We start from the raw sequence: 15,977 nt of genomic DNA, 5'->3' as shown, positions 1-15,977 counted from the left end.
TCCTGGAACTACTGGAACTAGCTCCCAAGTTTTGTTCCTTTCTAAGGAATCAAGCTCAGCCTTCATGGCATTTAACCATGGCTCAGCTTCCTTAGAATCCAAATCCTGGATTTCTTGGAAACTTGAAGGTTCAAATACCTTCTTGGAGCTTTTAACAGCTGCTACTGCTGTCTTAGCAAATTCATCAGCAAATCTCTTTGGAGGTCTGCCTTTTGTGGCTCTTTGTGACCTGCGAATCAGCCTTTGGTCTTCAACACTCTCCTCTTCCTTCTTAGGAGAAAAGTGACCTATTGTGAACAATGGTTCTTCCAATTCCTGATCAGAGCTTTCAGAGGGTCGCATAGAGGCTTTCGCACTCTTGAAATCCTCTGAAGTATCCGATTCAGTTTCAGACTCAGAATCAGAACCTTCATCAGTGGGTGTGGGTTGCTGTTGCTTATCCTCAGTCTCATCACTGTCATCAGGATAACATTGGAAAATTCCCACATTCTCCCCCCACTTGGCATTGTAAAAACACTTCTTGTGAGCTTAATTGTCTTAGAGTCAGTCATCATTATTCTGTAAGAACCTTTCTGATAACCTAGAAAGATACCATGCAATCCACGTTTGCCTAATTTGGAGCTTTGTGGTGAGTGAATCCACATGTCAGAACCAAAAATTTTCATGTGTTTGATGTATGGTTTCTTGCCAAACATCTTCTCATACGGGGTACAACCAATCGCTGAAGATAACCTGCGATTGTAACTGTAAACAAAACATGAGAGAGATTCGGCCCAATAACTCTCTGGAAGATTTGCATCATGCAGCAAGGTTTTTAACCCTTGAAGCAATGTTTGATTTGCCCTTTCGCAAAGTCCATTCTGCCATGGCGAGCGAGGACTGGACAAATCGTGTTGAATTCCTTTCTCAGTCAGAAAAGCTTCAAACTGCTGAGAAGTGAATTCTCCCCCGCGATCTGTGAAAAGAATTTTTATCTTCTTACCATGCACATTTTCCAACCAAGCACAGAATTCCTTGAACCTTGGAAAAGCCTCTGATTTCTGCTTGAGATTGTACACATAAATATACCTGGAAAATGCATCAATGAGAACCATGAAGAACCTATTGCCACCCAAAGAGGGCGATAGTGGACCAACTAAATCAGCATGAACAACCTGGTATGGTTCTGTAGCTTGCCTACTAGACACCTTACCTTTCGCAGCCATTTTCACCTTGTTTGCTGCGCATGCTTTGCACTTCATGTGGTACCTGCAGGGTTTAATAGTCATACCTTCAACCAAGGCAGGCATTTTAGATACTGCCTCAAAATGCAAATGACCAAATTTCCTGTGAAAATCATGAATACATCCTGCATGCAAACTTTTGTTAGAACCTGCAATGCAACAAGTATCATTCTGCACAACATCATCATAATACAAAACAAACAAACGATCAACACATTCAGCATGCAATACATAATCGTCTTTCTTTGTGATGGTGCATTTCTTGTTCTTGAAGGAAACGTCAATGTTCCGTTCATTCAGCTGCATCACACTTAGAAGATTGTGTGTGGCATCTGGAACATAAAGTACATCCTGTATCTCTAAGTCCAAACTGTGAAGAACAACAGTTCCGTAGCCTTGACTGGGGATCGTGTGGTCATCCGCCTGGTGTATCGCACCTTCCTGCGGGGTAAAATACACGAACAGTCTCTTATCGTTGCACATGTGGTGGGTAGCTGCTGAATCAACCACGAAGAAAGATCTAGACGTCTTCTGGACCTTTGCGACCTTTGGAGTGAAGCGTGAGACCATTGCCTTGTGCTGCGTTGTCCTGGACACCGGACCTTTGCCTTTGCTTTGGCCTTTTCCACGCGATGAACTTCCGCTGCGCTGCTCTGTCTTGGCCCTGGGATATCTGCACTCCCTCTTCATATGGCCTAGACGTCCACACGAGTAGCATTTCACTGCCTTCAAAGCTTTGGCGCCCTCTGGTGGTTCCACTGCACTCTGGGATGACGTCTGTGAAGACTCCCCCTTTCCTATGCAGCTAGCACCCCGGCGATCTGCTTCATTCTGGATCACGGCAGTAACATAGGCTACTGTGAGCTGAGCAGTTGGTTGAACAGCAATCTGAGTGGCAACGGACTCCCAACTTGGACCCAAAGAATGTAGTATCATGAAGGAATACACAGCCTCTGGAAAGTTGAGTCCTCTCTGTTGCAGCTCATGTCTCAGATTCTGCATCTCCATCAGGTGTTTACGCACATCTCCACCTTCAGCAAGAGCCATATCATGCAGCTTGGCATAGTAGTACATTGAGGAACCAGCTTCTGTCCTCAAGTGAGCTTCTCTTAAAGTGTTCCAAATTTCTTTGGCTGTGGTCTTGCCACGCAACAGACAGAGCTCTTCTGGGGATACTATCAACGTAAGTGTTCCCCTTGCTTTGGAATCCTTAGCAGTCCATTGAGCTGTAATTGGAGCTGGGGGGTTGTCTGTAATAACATTAAACAGACCTTCTTTCCGCAGAACAGCCTCTGCATAAAGTACCCACTCCGTGTAATTTTTCTTATTGAGCTTAGGAATCCCAAAAGCATCAACCAGCTTTGCATCAGCCATCATTGCTGCTTTAATCAAGCTGCGTCACAGTACTGCAGCTTCTTCCAAAAGCACTTTTAAAAAGTACTTTCGCTTTCTCAGCCATTGCCTGTATCGCGGCAAAACGGCTTTAAAAGTTCAAAGTCCAGCCATAAAGCCATAAACTAGAAACTGGCAGGCTGCTCCGGGCATGAGCACATACCTTCATCAATCAAACTTGACGCGCAGAGCAGATAACGCGATCCGTTTCTCTGTACCTCTGCCGGCATTCCGACTCGGCTTCTGGAGTCTTTAATCTTCAGTTTGATTTACGTCTTTCTGGGCCCGGAACCAAAATGTTGTGTTTGCAGAGTCTTTTGCACAACGGAATGATGAACAGTACGTGCCACATGCTTAATGTTTCTTTATTCTCAGTTCAAAGTGGAGAAATTACAAACATGCATCTTGCCTCTGCGGGAGCAGAGAAGCAACCGTCCTTCTCCTCGGAATGAAGAACACAGAGAGAACAGTGAAAAACAGGAAACCAGTGTACGTCACATCCAGCTTCCATTCCCGTGGGAAAACCCAACAGTACTCTGACTGTGGAATGTAAACATTGTCTTGTGACAAGCACTTCGCTGCACAGTGAAGAGAGCAGAAACTAACACTTCCAACCGCAGGTGCCAGAGACTGAACTTTATGCAAGTAAAACACATCCTTTGTCATTGGCCTTATAGACTCTCCACATTTCTGTCTGCATCTGCCACAGAAGCAGTGCCGGAAAGAGTCTCAACAGGAAAGTGGTGACTACAGACCCAAAGTCAGTGGATCTGCTGCTTCTCTATTTCTTTAATGCAAACCTGATTCTTTTACAGTGGTACCTCGTGTTAAGAACTTAATTCGTTCCGGAGGTCCGTTCTTAACCTGAAACTGTTCTTAACCTGAAGCACCACTTTAGCTAATGGGGCCTCCTGCTGCCGCCGCGCCGCCAGAGCACAATTTCTGTTCTCATCCTGAAGCAAAGTTCTTAACCCAAGGTACTATTTCTGGGTTAGCGGAGTCTGTAACCTGAAGCATCTGTAACCCAAGGTACCACTGTATTCCCATTTTCTTTCACTCCCATTTCCTTTTCATCTGTTGGTCTTATTTACTAATCCATGATCTTGAATTAAGTTAAATCTGTCTCCACCCCCCATGTTCCTCCTTTGTCCATTAGTTCCCCCTTGTATTATTGATTATTTCAGCTTCAGAGGGTTTCAGCTTCAGTTAAAAAGAAGCCAAAAGCCAAAAGGATGATTTGCAGTTTCTAAAACATCTAACATTTAATGTAAAAGGTAAATGACCCCTGAACGGTTAAATCCACACAAAGGCTCATCTTGCTTCATCTAGTCCACTTCATCAGATGCGTGTTATCCTCAGTTGGCAGGTTGGGGTTGTTTTTAAAAGGGAAAATAAATGCAAAGAGCAGCCAGTGATGATTCTTAAATCTTAAACATATCTGTCCGTATACCAGGGATGGGAAATTTTGTACAGTCAGCTGCATTCCAGCCATGCAAAAGTCAGAGGTGTCAGCACACATGTTCTGTGCATAGGAATGGCAAAACCATGTTGAGGAAGGTGCAAAGTTTTCCATAATGGAACAGCAGCTTTATAAATAACTGATGGTTCTAATGATTCTTTTCTCTGTTTATAAAGCAGGTGCAGATAGTGTGAAGCCACTGGATGGCGTGAGAATTCTTGATCTAACAAGGTTTGTGTTTCTTCTGTCTGTAGCTCAGAACAATTCTTAAAGCTTCGCAGCGTAGTGACTAACAATTATCACAATTTAACATTGCAGAGTACTTGCGGGACCTTTTGCCACCATGAATCTGGGAGACCTTGGAGCTGAAGTTATTAAAGTGGAAAAGCCAGGTATAGTTACTTAATCTCCTGCTTTCCTGAGCCAAATCTTTTTTGGCATTGCTGTAAGAGTCTCAGAGAAACAGCGATATTACACACATAATGGCCACAGTCCCAACACGGAGAGCTAAGTGTGTTTAAGACCTTTAATTTCAATGGATTTAGGTATTGCTTAACTATTTAGATGGTAGCCAATATCTTTTACTTCAAGATGGTGCATTAGCCAACATTCTAAAATCAGCTAAATTAAGGGGAAAGGCAGGGAAGTGCTGTAACTCACGGGAAGAGCATCTGCTTTGCACATAGAAGATCCCAGGATCAAGTCCCCTGCATCTCCAAGTAGGACTGGAACAGATTCCTGCCAGAAACTCTGAAGAGCCGCTGTGGACAATCCTGAGCTAGATGGACCATTGACATAAGGCAGTTTCTGTGTTCCTAGTTATGAAGTAGATATGGTTAGTTTTATAACTTGAAACTACACAGTAGATAGATGGTAGACTTGTCACAAATAATGTATTATTATTATTATTATTATTATTTTATTTTAAAACCCTGCTTCTCCTAAGACTGGCAGGTTGCAGTAGCAGGTTGCCATAGCATCTCATTACTTTACTACGAAGAGGTTTAAAGTGGTAATCTTGTCTGAAGTGAACAGTGGCGTACCGTGGGGGGTGCAGGGGGGGCCGCCGCACCGGGCGCAACATCTGGGGGTTAGGGTTAGGGGGCGCAAATCCACCGGTTAGGGGCGCAAATCCATGGGTTAGGGGGTGCAAATTACTTGCCTTGCCCCGGGTGCTGACAACCCACGCTACGCCACTGGAAGTGAAGCAAGAGTCAGGCCCAGACAGAGGGGGGGGGGCATATGGGGCACTTGGCCCGGGCCTCCAATTCCAAAGGGGGCCTCGGTCATCATATTCACAATCGCAGGGGGTGCACTGGGGCAAACGCAAATAAAATTATTTGTCAGCATAACTTTTGTGAAAATTATTTATATACTTACTTATTTATAAGACTTCAGTTATCCCCAGGGTAAAAAAAGGGGGGGCTCATTATCTACCTGGCCCGGGCCTCTGCCTGGCTCTGCAAGACCCTGGCAAGAGTACCAGGGTGGTATTGTGGTTGAAGTGTTGGGCTCGCACTGGGGAGACCCTGCTTCAGTTTCCTGCTGAGCTGTGTGACTTGGGGACAACTACCAACTCTCAGCCTAATCCACCTCGCAGGGTTACTGCGAATAGGAGAAAGGTGACAGGTTGTTATGAAGGTGAAAATCCCAAACCTACGAGGATGGTGGGATTTTACAAATGTAATAAAATATAGGTTTACAAATGCTTTCCAAAGAACACATGACGGCTCAACTGTGAGTGTGGGCTGACCCCACACCTTCCTCTCTTTGTGTTTAGCGCAAAGGTCTGAAGGGGGATGCTGACTGCATTCAACTGAAAGCAGCTAGAATCCTCCCCACCCTCAGGAACCTGTGGGTGCAAAAGGTTCCTGCCGGAAGCGAGGTTTCTATCTAGGTTCAACTCACGGAATCCTCCCTCCAGGTTTGAATCTTGCTCCAAATCTTGTGCCATAGACACAAAGGTCTAGGGAAGAGGGGATGGCAGCCCCCAGCCCTTGAATGCCTGAAGACGGCTCCCCCTCTGTTCTGCCTGCTGAAGAACTGAAGTGTAACTCAGCAAGTTGCATGCGTGTTTCTAGTACAAAAAAAAATATTAAAATGATTTTGAGCATACAGTCATACCTCGGGTTAAAGATGCTTCAAGTTGAGCGTTTTCAGGTTGCGTCCTGTGGCGACCCGGAAGTAACGGAATGGGTTACTTCCGGGTTTCGACGCTTGCGCATGCGCAGATGCTCAAAATGATGTCATGCACATGCACAGAAGTGGCGAATCGCGACCCGCGCAGATGCGGGTTGTGTTCTGCTCAGGTTGCGAACAGGGCTCCGGAATGGATCTCGTTCGCAACCAGAGGTACCATTGTAATTTTATATTTTTGTCTTTGAGATGCATCTTACACTGCAATGCCAAAGACAAAGTGTTGTGAGGCACAATTTAGAATCTAATTGCTGTTAGCATTGCTGCGTTAATCTGACTGAAGTAACTGCAGGCCCCAGACTAGTTACAAATGTTTGGTTCAGAGATACGTTAGCTAAACTGATGATGTCGCTGATAAAGATGTTGCTTTTGTTATTAGGCCTTACAAGCTAATCATTCTTAATTTGTGCTTTATTGCACCAGAAACACATCTTTTGTATGTGCTTTATTTCCTAGTCCTACTTCCCAGGCAAGAGAGCCTTGCAGGAACACTCTTGTGACCTCTGAAAAGAAAACACACCACCTGGTTTTACATCTGTCTTTAGTGAAACCTCTTGCTTTGGCATGTTAATTGCACATGTGTTGCTTATCGGAGCTCCAGATGTCTAACTGGTCACTGTAAGAACTTACCTCATATCATGTGTATCCATTTGTAGCTCCACTTATTGCAGGAGAATTCTTGTGCAAAATATCTATTTATTAGCAATCCCAGTCTCCTAGTCACAGGGCTAAGGATCTGCATGCTTGCATAGGGTATTCGATGTGAGGTGGGAAAAACATGGTATGGGCCTCTGAGTCTGCCATTTCAGAAGAAAAATACAGATGCATAAATAGTTCCCCACACCAGAGCCCAACTGGTGTTGGAAAGCTATAACATCAGAGAACCTCCTGTTGAGTTTCATCCTTGATATGTAACCACCAACCTGCCTTCTGAAGTAGTACAGACAAAGGAGATCTGTAACATATAGATCAGTTCTGATTTTCTATCTTCTGCATCAGACTGGGTCTGTTCTTGGTCCCGGAGATAAATGTGTTGTGTTTACCAACATAATGAACTGCAGAGCTTTCATCACAGCATTAAATATTGGCCATGAACCAGGAGAAAACTTATTCTGCAGTTCTTGCATCCCCCAAAGGCTTTTCTTGTAGGGTTGAGATGTGACCCAAAAAACAGAAACAAAACCCAACCAGGCCTGTTGTTGTTTAGTCGTTTAGTTGTGTCCGACTCTTCGTGACCACATCGACCAGACCACACTAGGAACTCCTGTCTTCCACTGCCTCCTGCAGTTTAGTCAAACGCATGTTAGCAGCTTTCAGAACACTGTCCAACCATCTCGTCCTCTGTCGTCCCCTTCTCCTTGTGCCCTCCATCTTTCCCAACATCAGGGTCTTTTCCAGGGAGTGTTCTCTTCTCATGAGGTGGTCAAAGTGTTGGAGCCTCAGCTTCAGGATCTGTCCTTCCAGTGAGCACTCAGGGCTGATATCCTTCAGAATGGGTAGGTTTGGTCTTCTTGCAGTCCATGGGACTCTCAAGAGTCTCCTCCAGCACCATAATTCAAAAGCCTCAATTTTTAGGTGATCAGCCTTCTTTATGGTCCAGCTCTCACTTCCATACATCACTACTGGGAAAACCATGGCTTCAACTATACGGACCTTTGTCGGCAAGGCCTACTTCAACTTCAATTGCAGAAATCAGCAGACGAAGCTTTCTGGCATAGCAAAGGGGTGAGGAAGCTTTTCATATTTAAGGACCAACAGTTCTTGGATACTATGGAATCCAGAGCAACCTTGGCCACAGTTTGACACAATGCTAAGCAGTAGACTAAAGGATCCCTGACCATTAGGTCCAGTCGTGACCGACTCTGGGGTTGTGGCGTTCATCTCGCTTTATTGGCTGCGTTTGTCTGCAGATAGCTTCCGGGTCATGTGGCCAGCATGACTAAGCTGCTTCTGTCGAACCAGAGCAGTGCACGGAAACGCCATTTACCTTCCCGCTGGAGCAGTACCTATTTATCTACTTGCACTTTGATGTGCTTTTGAACTGCTAGGCTGGCAGGAGCAGGGACCGAGCAACGGGAGCTCACCCCGTCACGGGGATTCGAACTGCCGACCTTCTGATCGGCAAGTCCTAGGCTCTGTGGTTTAACCCACAGCGCCACCCGCATTCCATAGCAGTAGACTATGGTTAAGCAAATCAGGCTGTGGATCAGTGTTCCTGCTTTGCTGTTCCCTTCCTCCAGTGAGAAGGCAGATCACCGAATAGCTGGCTTAGTATTACATTTGAACCAGCACTTGTGTTTCATTTCAAGCAAACCACAGTCTGAAGCCAAGGTTTGTGCCTAATGTCTCGTGGTTTGTTTAGGAAAAAACAAATGCCATGCACACACCTCTTGTCGTCCTCCCTCCGGACAAGAGCTCAAGGATATTTTTGCCTGTTGAGGCAAAATCATTCAAGGAGGGTGGGAAGCAGGACTGGCGAGAGATGGGGCTTAAGTCAGATAGAGAGCTCTGGAGGACTGTTGATGGTCCCAGGGCCTGAGGGCCAGATTTGACCCACTAAGCCATGGATTGCGATTTGTTGCTGCTGCTCAGTAGTGGGGAGAAGGAAAGGGGCAGTGATTTGCACATTCATTGCAAACCGTTAACAGTGGCTTACCATGGTGTGTGAATATAGTCACTATTGGAATTCCTTGTTCTCAGTTCTTTCTACATTCTGCCATTTGACGAATTTGTTGAATTTACCTTGCTAATGGGGTAAGGAAAAAGGAGAAATGAATTAATTCTAAGATAACACATACTGAGGTTTTTTTTTCAAGGTCTTCCTACGTTTTCAAATTTCCCAGGTAAAGGTTTTCAAATCAGGTCATAACATATACGTGCATTGCAATCCTTCACATGACTTCTCAAACCCTATTGAGGTCTATGGGACTTACTCCTGAGAAAGCAAGAGTCAGGCCACTATTCCCCCCTCCCACTTAGCATGACATGCAAGCGATACGTGTACCAGCACTACAGTTGGCAGCATATTCTTCAGCATATTTATTCAGAAATAAAGCACTGTTCAGTGGGAGTTACTCACTAGTAAAACCCCAGATGTAATCTAGCAACCTAAGCTGCCAGGGTCAGAGTTTCTTCTCCTTTTCATTCTGCTCGTCTTCATTCCCCAAAGTTACCTGTATTCAAGTGCAGAAGGAATACTTCTGTTTTGCTGAAATAAAATTGTGTCCTCATTCTTCAGTAGTAGATTAAAGGGCAACCATGGTTGTCAGATGATGAAGACATTTGAAGGTGAACTTGAAATAGGAACACGGGGTATGTTAGTTGGCATTTGTACTGTGGTGCAGGAAACTTCTGGACGCATACTCATGTGACCGTTATCATTTTCAGGAGCAGGGGATGATACAAGATCCTGGGGACCCCCCTTCCTTGGGATGGAAAGTGTTTACTTTCTCAGTGTAAACAGAAACAAAAAGGTAAGAAGGTTATCCAGCCGCTTGCTGCTGAATATTTTTAAAAGGGAGAAACATTTTTCTTCCATCTGTGTAATCCCTGTCATATATCCAAATATCACTGTCAGTTTTAGAAATTAATTGTTGGATGCAACTGTTTAGTACTTTAAACAAGCACCAGAGTTGATTTTATTTGTCTTAGCAAAAAAAATTCAATGGGAACTTGTTATAATCTTATTAAGAATATTGCATTCTTTCTCCATTACTAGAGCATAGCTGTTAATATGAAGAATCCTAAGGGAGCGAAGATAATTAAAGAGGTATGTTTTAAATACAAAAAAAAAACCCTGATTCATTTATGCAGCCTGTAGATTAAGAGCACTTCCCAGGGAAATTGCTTTTATAAGATGTGAATGCAAATCCTGGGTGAGATCCAGCGTAACATTAGGGCAAGATGTGGGAAAGTTAATGTTGCGCACACAACAGAAGTATAAAATGGTAGCACTGTGCAATATTCTGCCTCCCATTGGATTTGGCTCCTGCCTTGCATTAAGAATGAGGCTGCCACTAGCAGAATGTCTTTTGCTTTAGGAGACTGTCCCAAATGGATTTCACCCATTGTTCTGTTCTGTTTTGGTATTTCACCCTTTGTTATTGAATATATCACATCTGTGAAGGAAACGGACTGTTGGGTATCTTTGTGTGCACCCTGATCTCGGAGCGGCAAGGGACTCCAGGGGTTCCCACGCTTTACCAGGGCTCAGTTTCCTTAGAATGAACATGAAATTAGACTGTGGTGTCCTTAGGATATAGGGTTTTATTTACACAATCTGAGCACAGGATGGAAGGGCTCACGGCATTAACGGCCCCAACAGCTCTTGCTGCCCTGTTAGGTTTCCAGGGGGCTCTCTGGAAAGAGGGAAAACACTTGGAACAAGTACAGGTATTTTGCTCTCCCCATTAAAAAAGGATATTATAGAGTTGGAAAAGGGCAACCACCATTTTTGGAGGGCTGGAACACCTTCTTATTAGAGAATGCCTTGTTGTTTGGGGCTATTTAATTTAGGAAAAAAAGTGGTTAACAGCATGATCCTTTGCATGTATACTTGGGAGTAAGTCTCATTTAGTCAAGTGGAATTTGCTCCCAGGTAAACGGGTACAAGATTGCAGTTTATACCCATAAGCTGCAATCTTGTACCCATTTACCTGGGAGCAAATCCCACTTGACTAAACGAGACTTACTCCCAAGTGTACTTGCAAAGGATCATGCTCTACATGATAGGTCTTAGAAAATTATTAATAGCATTGAGAAAGTGAATAGAGAGTGTGTTTTTCTTTTTCTCTTGCTATAGTAGATTTGGAAATCATCCAGTGAAGTTAATTAGCAGTTGAATCAAGACAGACAAAAGAAATTTAATTTGTGGAATACACTGATGTATTTGGGCTAAGATGGCTACAAAGAGAGATTAGAGACATTCATGGGGAATTGGCTTATCAGTTGCTGTTAGTCATGTTGTTTGTATGAAGCGTCCAAGCTCCAAGGCACTATAATCACCAAATACCTGTCCAGTCTCCACCTGCTGCCCTCTCGCCACCTGGAACAGGTTGTGGAGCATGGACTGGCAGGCAGATGGGAAGTCTGTGTCCCAGGAGATGTCTATGAACAAGGGTGTTGCAAACATTCCTGGGCTTTGCGGTGCAGGAGAAAAGAGATTGTGCTGGTTCTATCCTGTACCTTGACTCCTGTCAAGGAAATACAGTTGGGATTGAATGAATGAATGAATAAAACTGATAATTAAGATCAGGAGGACTTCCTCAGTCATTGTTGAAAGAGGCCTATGTGTCGGTTTCTGATTCAGTTTCTCAAAGGCATCACGGTCTTTTCTGCTTTTCATAGCTACATGTGAAAGTCAGTCTACACATGTAGCAGAATGACATATTTTTTTGCATCAGTTTAGTTGCTTGAAGTCAGAGCACTGCAGCGTTGCTGTGTTTGCTGAAAAGGAATGATTGATTGCTTCAGAGAGCTTGTTCACTGGTGAAAAGGCTGAATACTAGGAAGAAAGGAAGCAGAACTGATAGTTTCATTTTCTTTTGCTCTGGCAGAGATTACAAAATGCCTTTGGCATGCAAGAAAATAGATCAGAAGCCACAGAAATAATCTGGTTTCTTTTTTCACTTTTTGTCAATTTCCTATTTATTTGTAGACTCTTCAGTCTCTGAATTATGGGAAACTTTCCCCATTTTGATTGAAATGATTAAGGAGGCTCCAGAACCTTGTCACAAAATAGTATTTCTCTGTTGCTGATTCATCTTGGCTGCTGGTCTGACACAGACATATGGGAAGAGCCCAAGAAGCCCCCAATGGACAAATCACTTTTCTACCGGTATCAAAATATATCCAAGTTGTCCTTCACAACCCATTCATATGAAATAATCCAAATGGGAGCAGTCAAATATATTCACCATCAACTCATTAAATTGTAGATGTTCTGGGAAGCGATAATAATATAGATATTTTAAAAAATAATAATTCCTCAGCTTCTAAGATAGCAGCCAAATACTCATTTGACCCTGACCATTCTTGCTTTGACCTATGATTCTATTTTTCTCTCCGACTGTCTTAGCTTTGCAGTAATTTGATTAGTTTAGTCTAGCTTGCAAAATGTAAGAATGACATAAAAAAAATCAGAATGTGGAGTAATTGTAAACGATAGGCATTCTACGCTTGCATGCGATGCTGTTCATTCAAGCATGATTCACATCCATAAGATATTCTCTGGCTGCACAAAGCTCATAAGGATGTGTTCTTTTTCTTTCAGCAACAAAGCTTTGCCTAAGTGGTGTACAGTGTTGTTGTTTTAAGTTCCCATCTGTTCTTCTGATGGAAGAACATATTTGTTGGCCTGGTTTCTTTTTTAGCCTTAAGTGTAGCTAAACAATCACAAAAGCTACAGCAATAATGGTTGTGATTGCTGATATGATGACACCAGTTTACAGAAACCAGTTCCAGTGTATTCATACTAATCAGCCAGATATATGATATTTTTCAGAAAATGATTTCTTGGCCAATTTAAAATAATCTAAAACAGGTCGCTTCTAAACAAAATCTGACCTTAATATTTGTACTTTTACTTATGTGGAGGGGAGAGTGCATTTGGGCTATGGGAAATAGGAAGGTGTTCCTGCAATAGTAGGGTGCTAGAGTGCTTTTGTGGGATTGGCTGTGTTAGCCCTGAGAGATGGAGTCCCATTCCTATAATGGACAACAACACATGGCTGTTGCATCTATCTCAGATGCCAAAGGAGGCACAGTCAGGGCAGTATCCTGCCAAAACCAGGCTTCAAAACTTATTTGGTGCTGATCCTAAATAATATTGTCAAGTGCACCCCAGTTTCTGAGTGGTAAGAGATCTCATTGTCTCAGTGTCCCAGGGCCTTGAGTTTCATTTCCTTGCAGTGAAAGTCACCGGAGACTGCTGGCTTTTTCAGCACTATAATATTTATTTATGCAATCATATGTACAGGCTGAGCATAAGAAGGAAAGGTCACTTCTGTGGATCTGTTTCCCCCTTAGCCTTGGGGGCCACGGGTTTGCTTTCCAAAACCTGAGCACTGGATCCGGAACAGAGAGCTAGTCCGGCCTCTCAGTCTGTTTTGTCCTTTTCCGTCTTTCAGACACAAATGCCTTGCTGACACCTCTTCCAGCCAGTGAGGCTTGCCCTTTTCTGCTTACATTCAGGAGGATATCCTGCTATTCTTTTCTCTGGCAACTCACTGCCCTAGTTTACATTACAAGTTAGATAATTAACAGACCTGGTTAGGCTGTTTATGTAACAGGATGAAATTAGCTTCTTTGCTATCTGTCTCTTCTTTCACAGAATCCAATCTTGCAGCTGTATAATCCACAGGAGGAGATCCCAAAAACCCATTTGGTCTAACCCAAATTCATTACAACCTAGATGTATAGCTTCATTGCATATATTTATTGGGGGAAGGAAGAAAAGCAGAGCCACAAGTGTTAATATGTGTTAACAACTGAACTTTGCACAGCCTAAATAGTACAAAATCAGAGGAAGGCATGTACTGTATAGCTAATGTTTATGCTTCATACTTAAAGTACTCAAGTATAGAAACATCCTTTCCAATAAATGAATACTCACAAACTCTTTGTTGACATGTGTGCTCTGGGTAGATATAAATGCTATTTTATAAGGACATATTTGAATGGGGCTGATGATTTTTGGGGTGGGGCATTGCTTTGAGTATGCCTTGAGTATGGTTTGAACTATGGAAAGTTTACAAATAAAATGAATTATGAATGATCAGAGGCATGGAATATTATGGGCCACGGAAGAAAAAGAAGGATATCTTGATATCATGAGCTCAAAAGAACTGTATACATTGTAGATGCAATCTAGAAAAGCTATGACTGACCATTAGGATTGCAAGATAGTCATGACTAGATCCAGTTCCATTTGTTTCCGTGCAGCCTAATCCTGCACATATTTGCTGGCAGGAGTCCCATGAATTCTGTGCCTATTTACTTGGGAATAAAGCTTCATGTAGCTCAGGAAGCTGCACTTTTGAGAAAACATGCCACATTGAAAGTTGCCATTTCCCCATTCAATATACCGTATTTTTTGCACCATAACACTCACTTTTTTCCTCCTAAAAAGTAAGGGGAAATGTCTGTGCGTGTTATGGAGGGAATGCCTACGGGTGGCATGCCTATGGACTTTCCTCCTCTAGAAACTACGTGCGTGTTATGGTCGGGTGCGTGTTATAGAGCGAAAAATACGGTAATTTTTTTTTTAAAAAAAAAACTAACAAAGCTCAGCAAGATGATTTCCCATTGCCTCTTTGAGGCACTTGGGTACAGGTTTTCATTTTAGAAGCTGTGAATATATGCTCTGAAACTTCAGTTTCACTCTCAAGAAGAGTTACACAAACTTGAAAATCCCAATCCCTGCTTTTAGCAATGACCAAGAACCTTTGCACCTGTTGTATAACCCCAGAGCTGTATATGGAAATAGAAGGTGTTTGTAACCTCCTGCTCAAGGCTGTTATCTGTCCCTTCCACCCTGTCCCTCTCGTCTGCACCCCAGCCGGGGAAGAATGGTCTCCCATGCGACAGTCTTGCTTAAGGGTTCAGCTGATTATTTCAGGTCTTTGAATTTCAGATCTCCAAGAGCCAACACACCATTGAAACAGATACCCTATATATGAAGTGTTTTGACAATATCACCAGCTTTATCAGCAAAACAAAGTAAATTGATGTTTCTGTTTCTTCTGCACCTGTTCCTGAAACAGTAACTGACAATTACAATGTAGGTTTTGCCCCTTGCTACGCCTAGGCAGCTCCTATGGCAACTCACTGCCACAGTCGCATGGTGGCAACATACATCTGAAATATTGAATATTTTACTGGAGAATCTGCCCCACTAAGGCAGACATCATGTCTGCTGTGTCATTGCCTAGGGTGTAAAAAGCATTCGTGCAGGACTGTAAATTTTAATTAAGCGAGGCTCTTTTGGTTTTTGACTTGGGTACCACAGCAGTGCTAGAACTGTCTTGTTTACTGAAATTTTAAATTAAATTACATTGTGAAGTTGCTGACCTTTTGGAAGTTCATTAAGAGTCTGACTCATCCTCACCTTTTTATTTCCAGCTTGCAGCTGTTTGTGATGTTTTTGTGGAGAATTATGTCCCTGGGAAACTGGCTGAAATGGGCCTGGGGTATGAAGACATTAACAAGATTGCACCTCACATTGTTTACTGTTCAATAACAGGTATTTAACTTGCGTTACACCTCAGTGATAAAGTATTCAGCAATTTTATTTGTTTTCTCTGGTATTTTGAAATGAAAGAAAGGCATTTTTTTTAAAATCTGCTTTTTATTTTTCATTTACATTCTGGTTAGTGGAGTGTTAGCTGTGGAAATAGTCATAGCATTCTCTGGCCCCACCTTCCTGAAAACCAGTTGGAAGAATGGCTGGGGAATTTATTTTATTCCCCACTCCCCCCACTGCTTTCAGGCCAAGGCTGGAATCTGGCTTTTTTCTCAGAACGCTAGTTCTGCCTACCAGCGCCATGTTTGATTCTTACGAAACAACTGGCTTATCCTTCCTCATGATGCAGCTTGTAAAACTGTTGATGCCACGTAGGAAACTCAGTTTGTACAATCCAGGCCTCTGTAGGGGTCTGATGAAGCTGCAAGCATGACAGCTTTCGTATTGAGGCATCGTTTTTTGAGAA

The 15,977-nt window shown here is 43.1% G+C and overlaps 2 protein-coding genes across 4 annotated transcripts in view; one reads left to right on the top strand and one right to left on the bottom strand.

Moving 5' to 3' along the window:
- The window catches only part of SUGCT (succinyl-CoA:glutarate-CoA transferase), a 294,275-nt gene that overhangs the window by 8,305 nt on the left and 269,993 nt on the right, over nt 1–15,977 (top strand). For all 3 annotated transcript variants that reach the window (XM_082192880.1, XM_082192881.1, XM_082192882.1), the window contains exons 2-6: nt 4,251–4,305; nt 4,393–4,466; nt 9,658–9,743; nt 9,989–10,039; nt 15,391–15,511. In XM_082192880.1, coding sequence (XP_082049006.1) covers nt 4,251–4,305; nt 4,393–4,466; nt 9,658–9,743; nt 9,989–10,039; nt 15,391–15,511 — 387 coding nt within the window. The remainder of the gene's footprint in view (nt 1–4,250; nt 4,306–4,392; nt 4,467–9,657; nt 9,744–9,988; nt 10,040–15,390; nt 15,512–15,977) is intronic.
- The window catches only part of YAE1 (YAE1 maturation factor of ABCE1), a 131,189-nt gene that overhangs the window by 99,339 nt on the left and 15,873 nt on the right, over nt 1–15,977 (bottom strand). The window lies entirely within an intron of this gene.

This window comes from Podarcis vaucheri, assembly GCF_965113315.1.
Source record: "Podarcis vaucheri genome assembly, chromosome: 12".
Classification (NCBI taxonomy): Eukaryota; Metazoa; Chordata; class Lepidosauria; order Squamata; family Lacertidae; genus Podarcis; species Podarcis vaucheri.
This window is presented reverse-complemented; position numbering and strand designations above follow the sequence as displayed.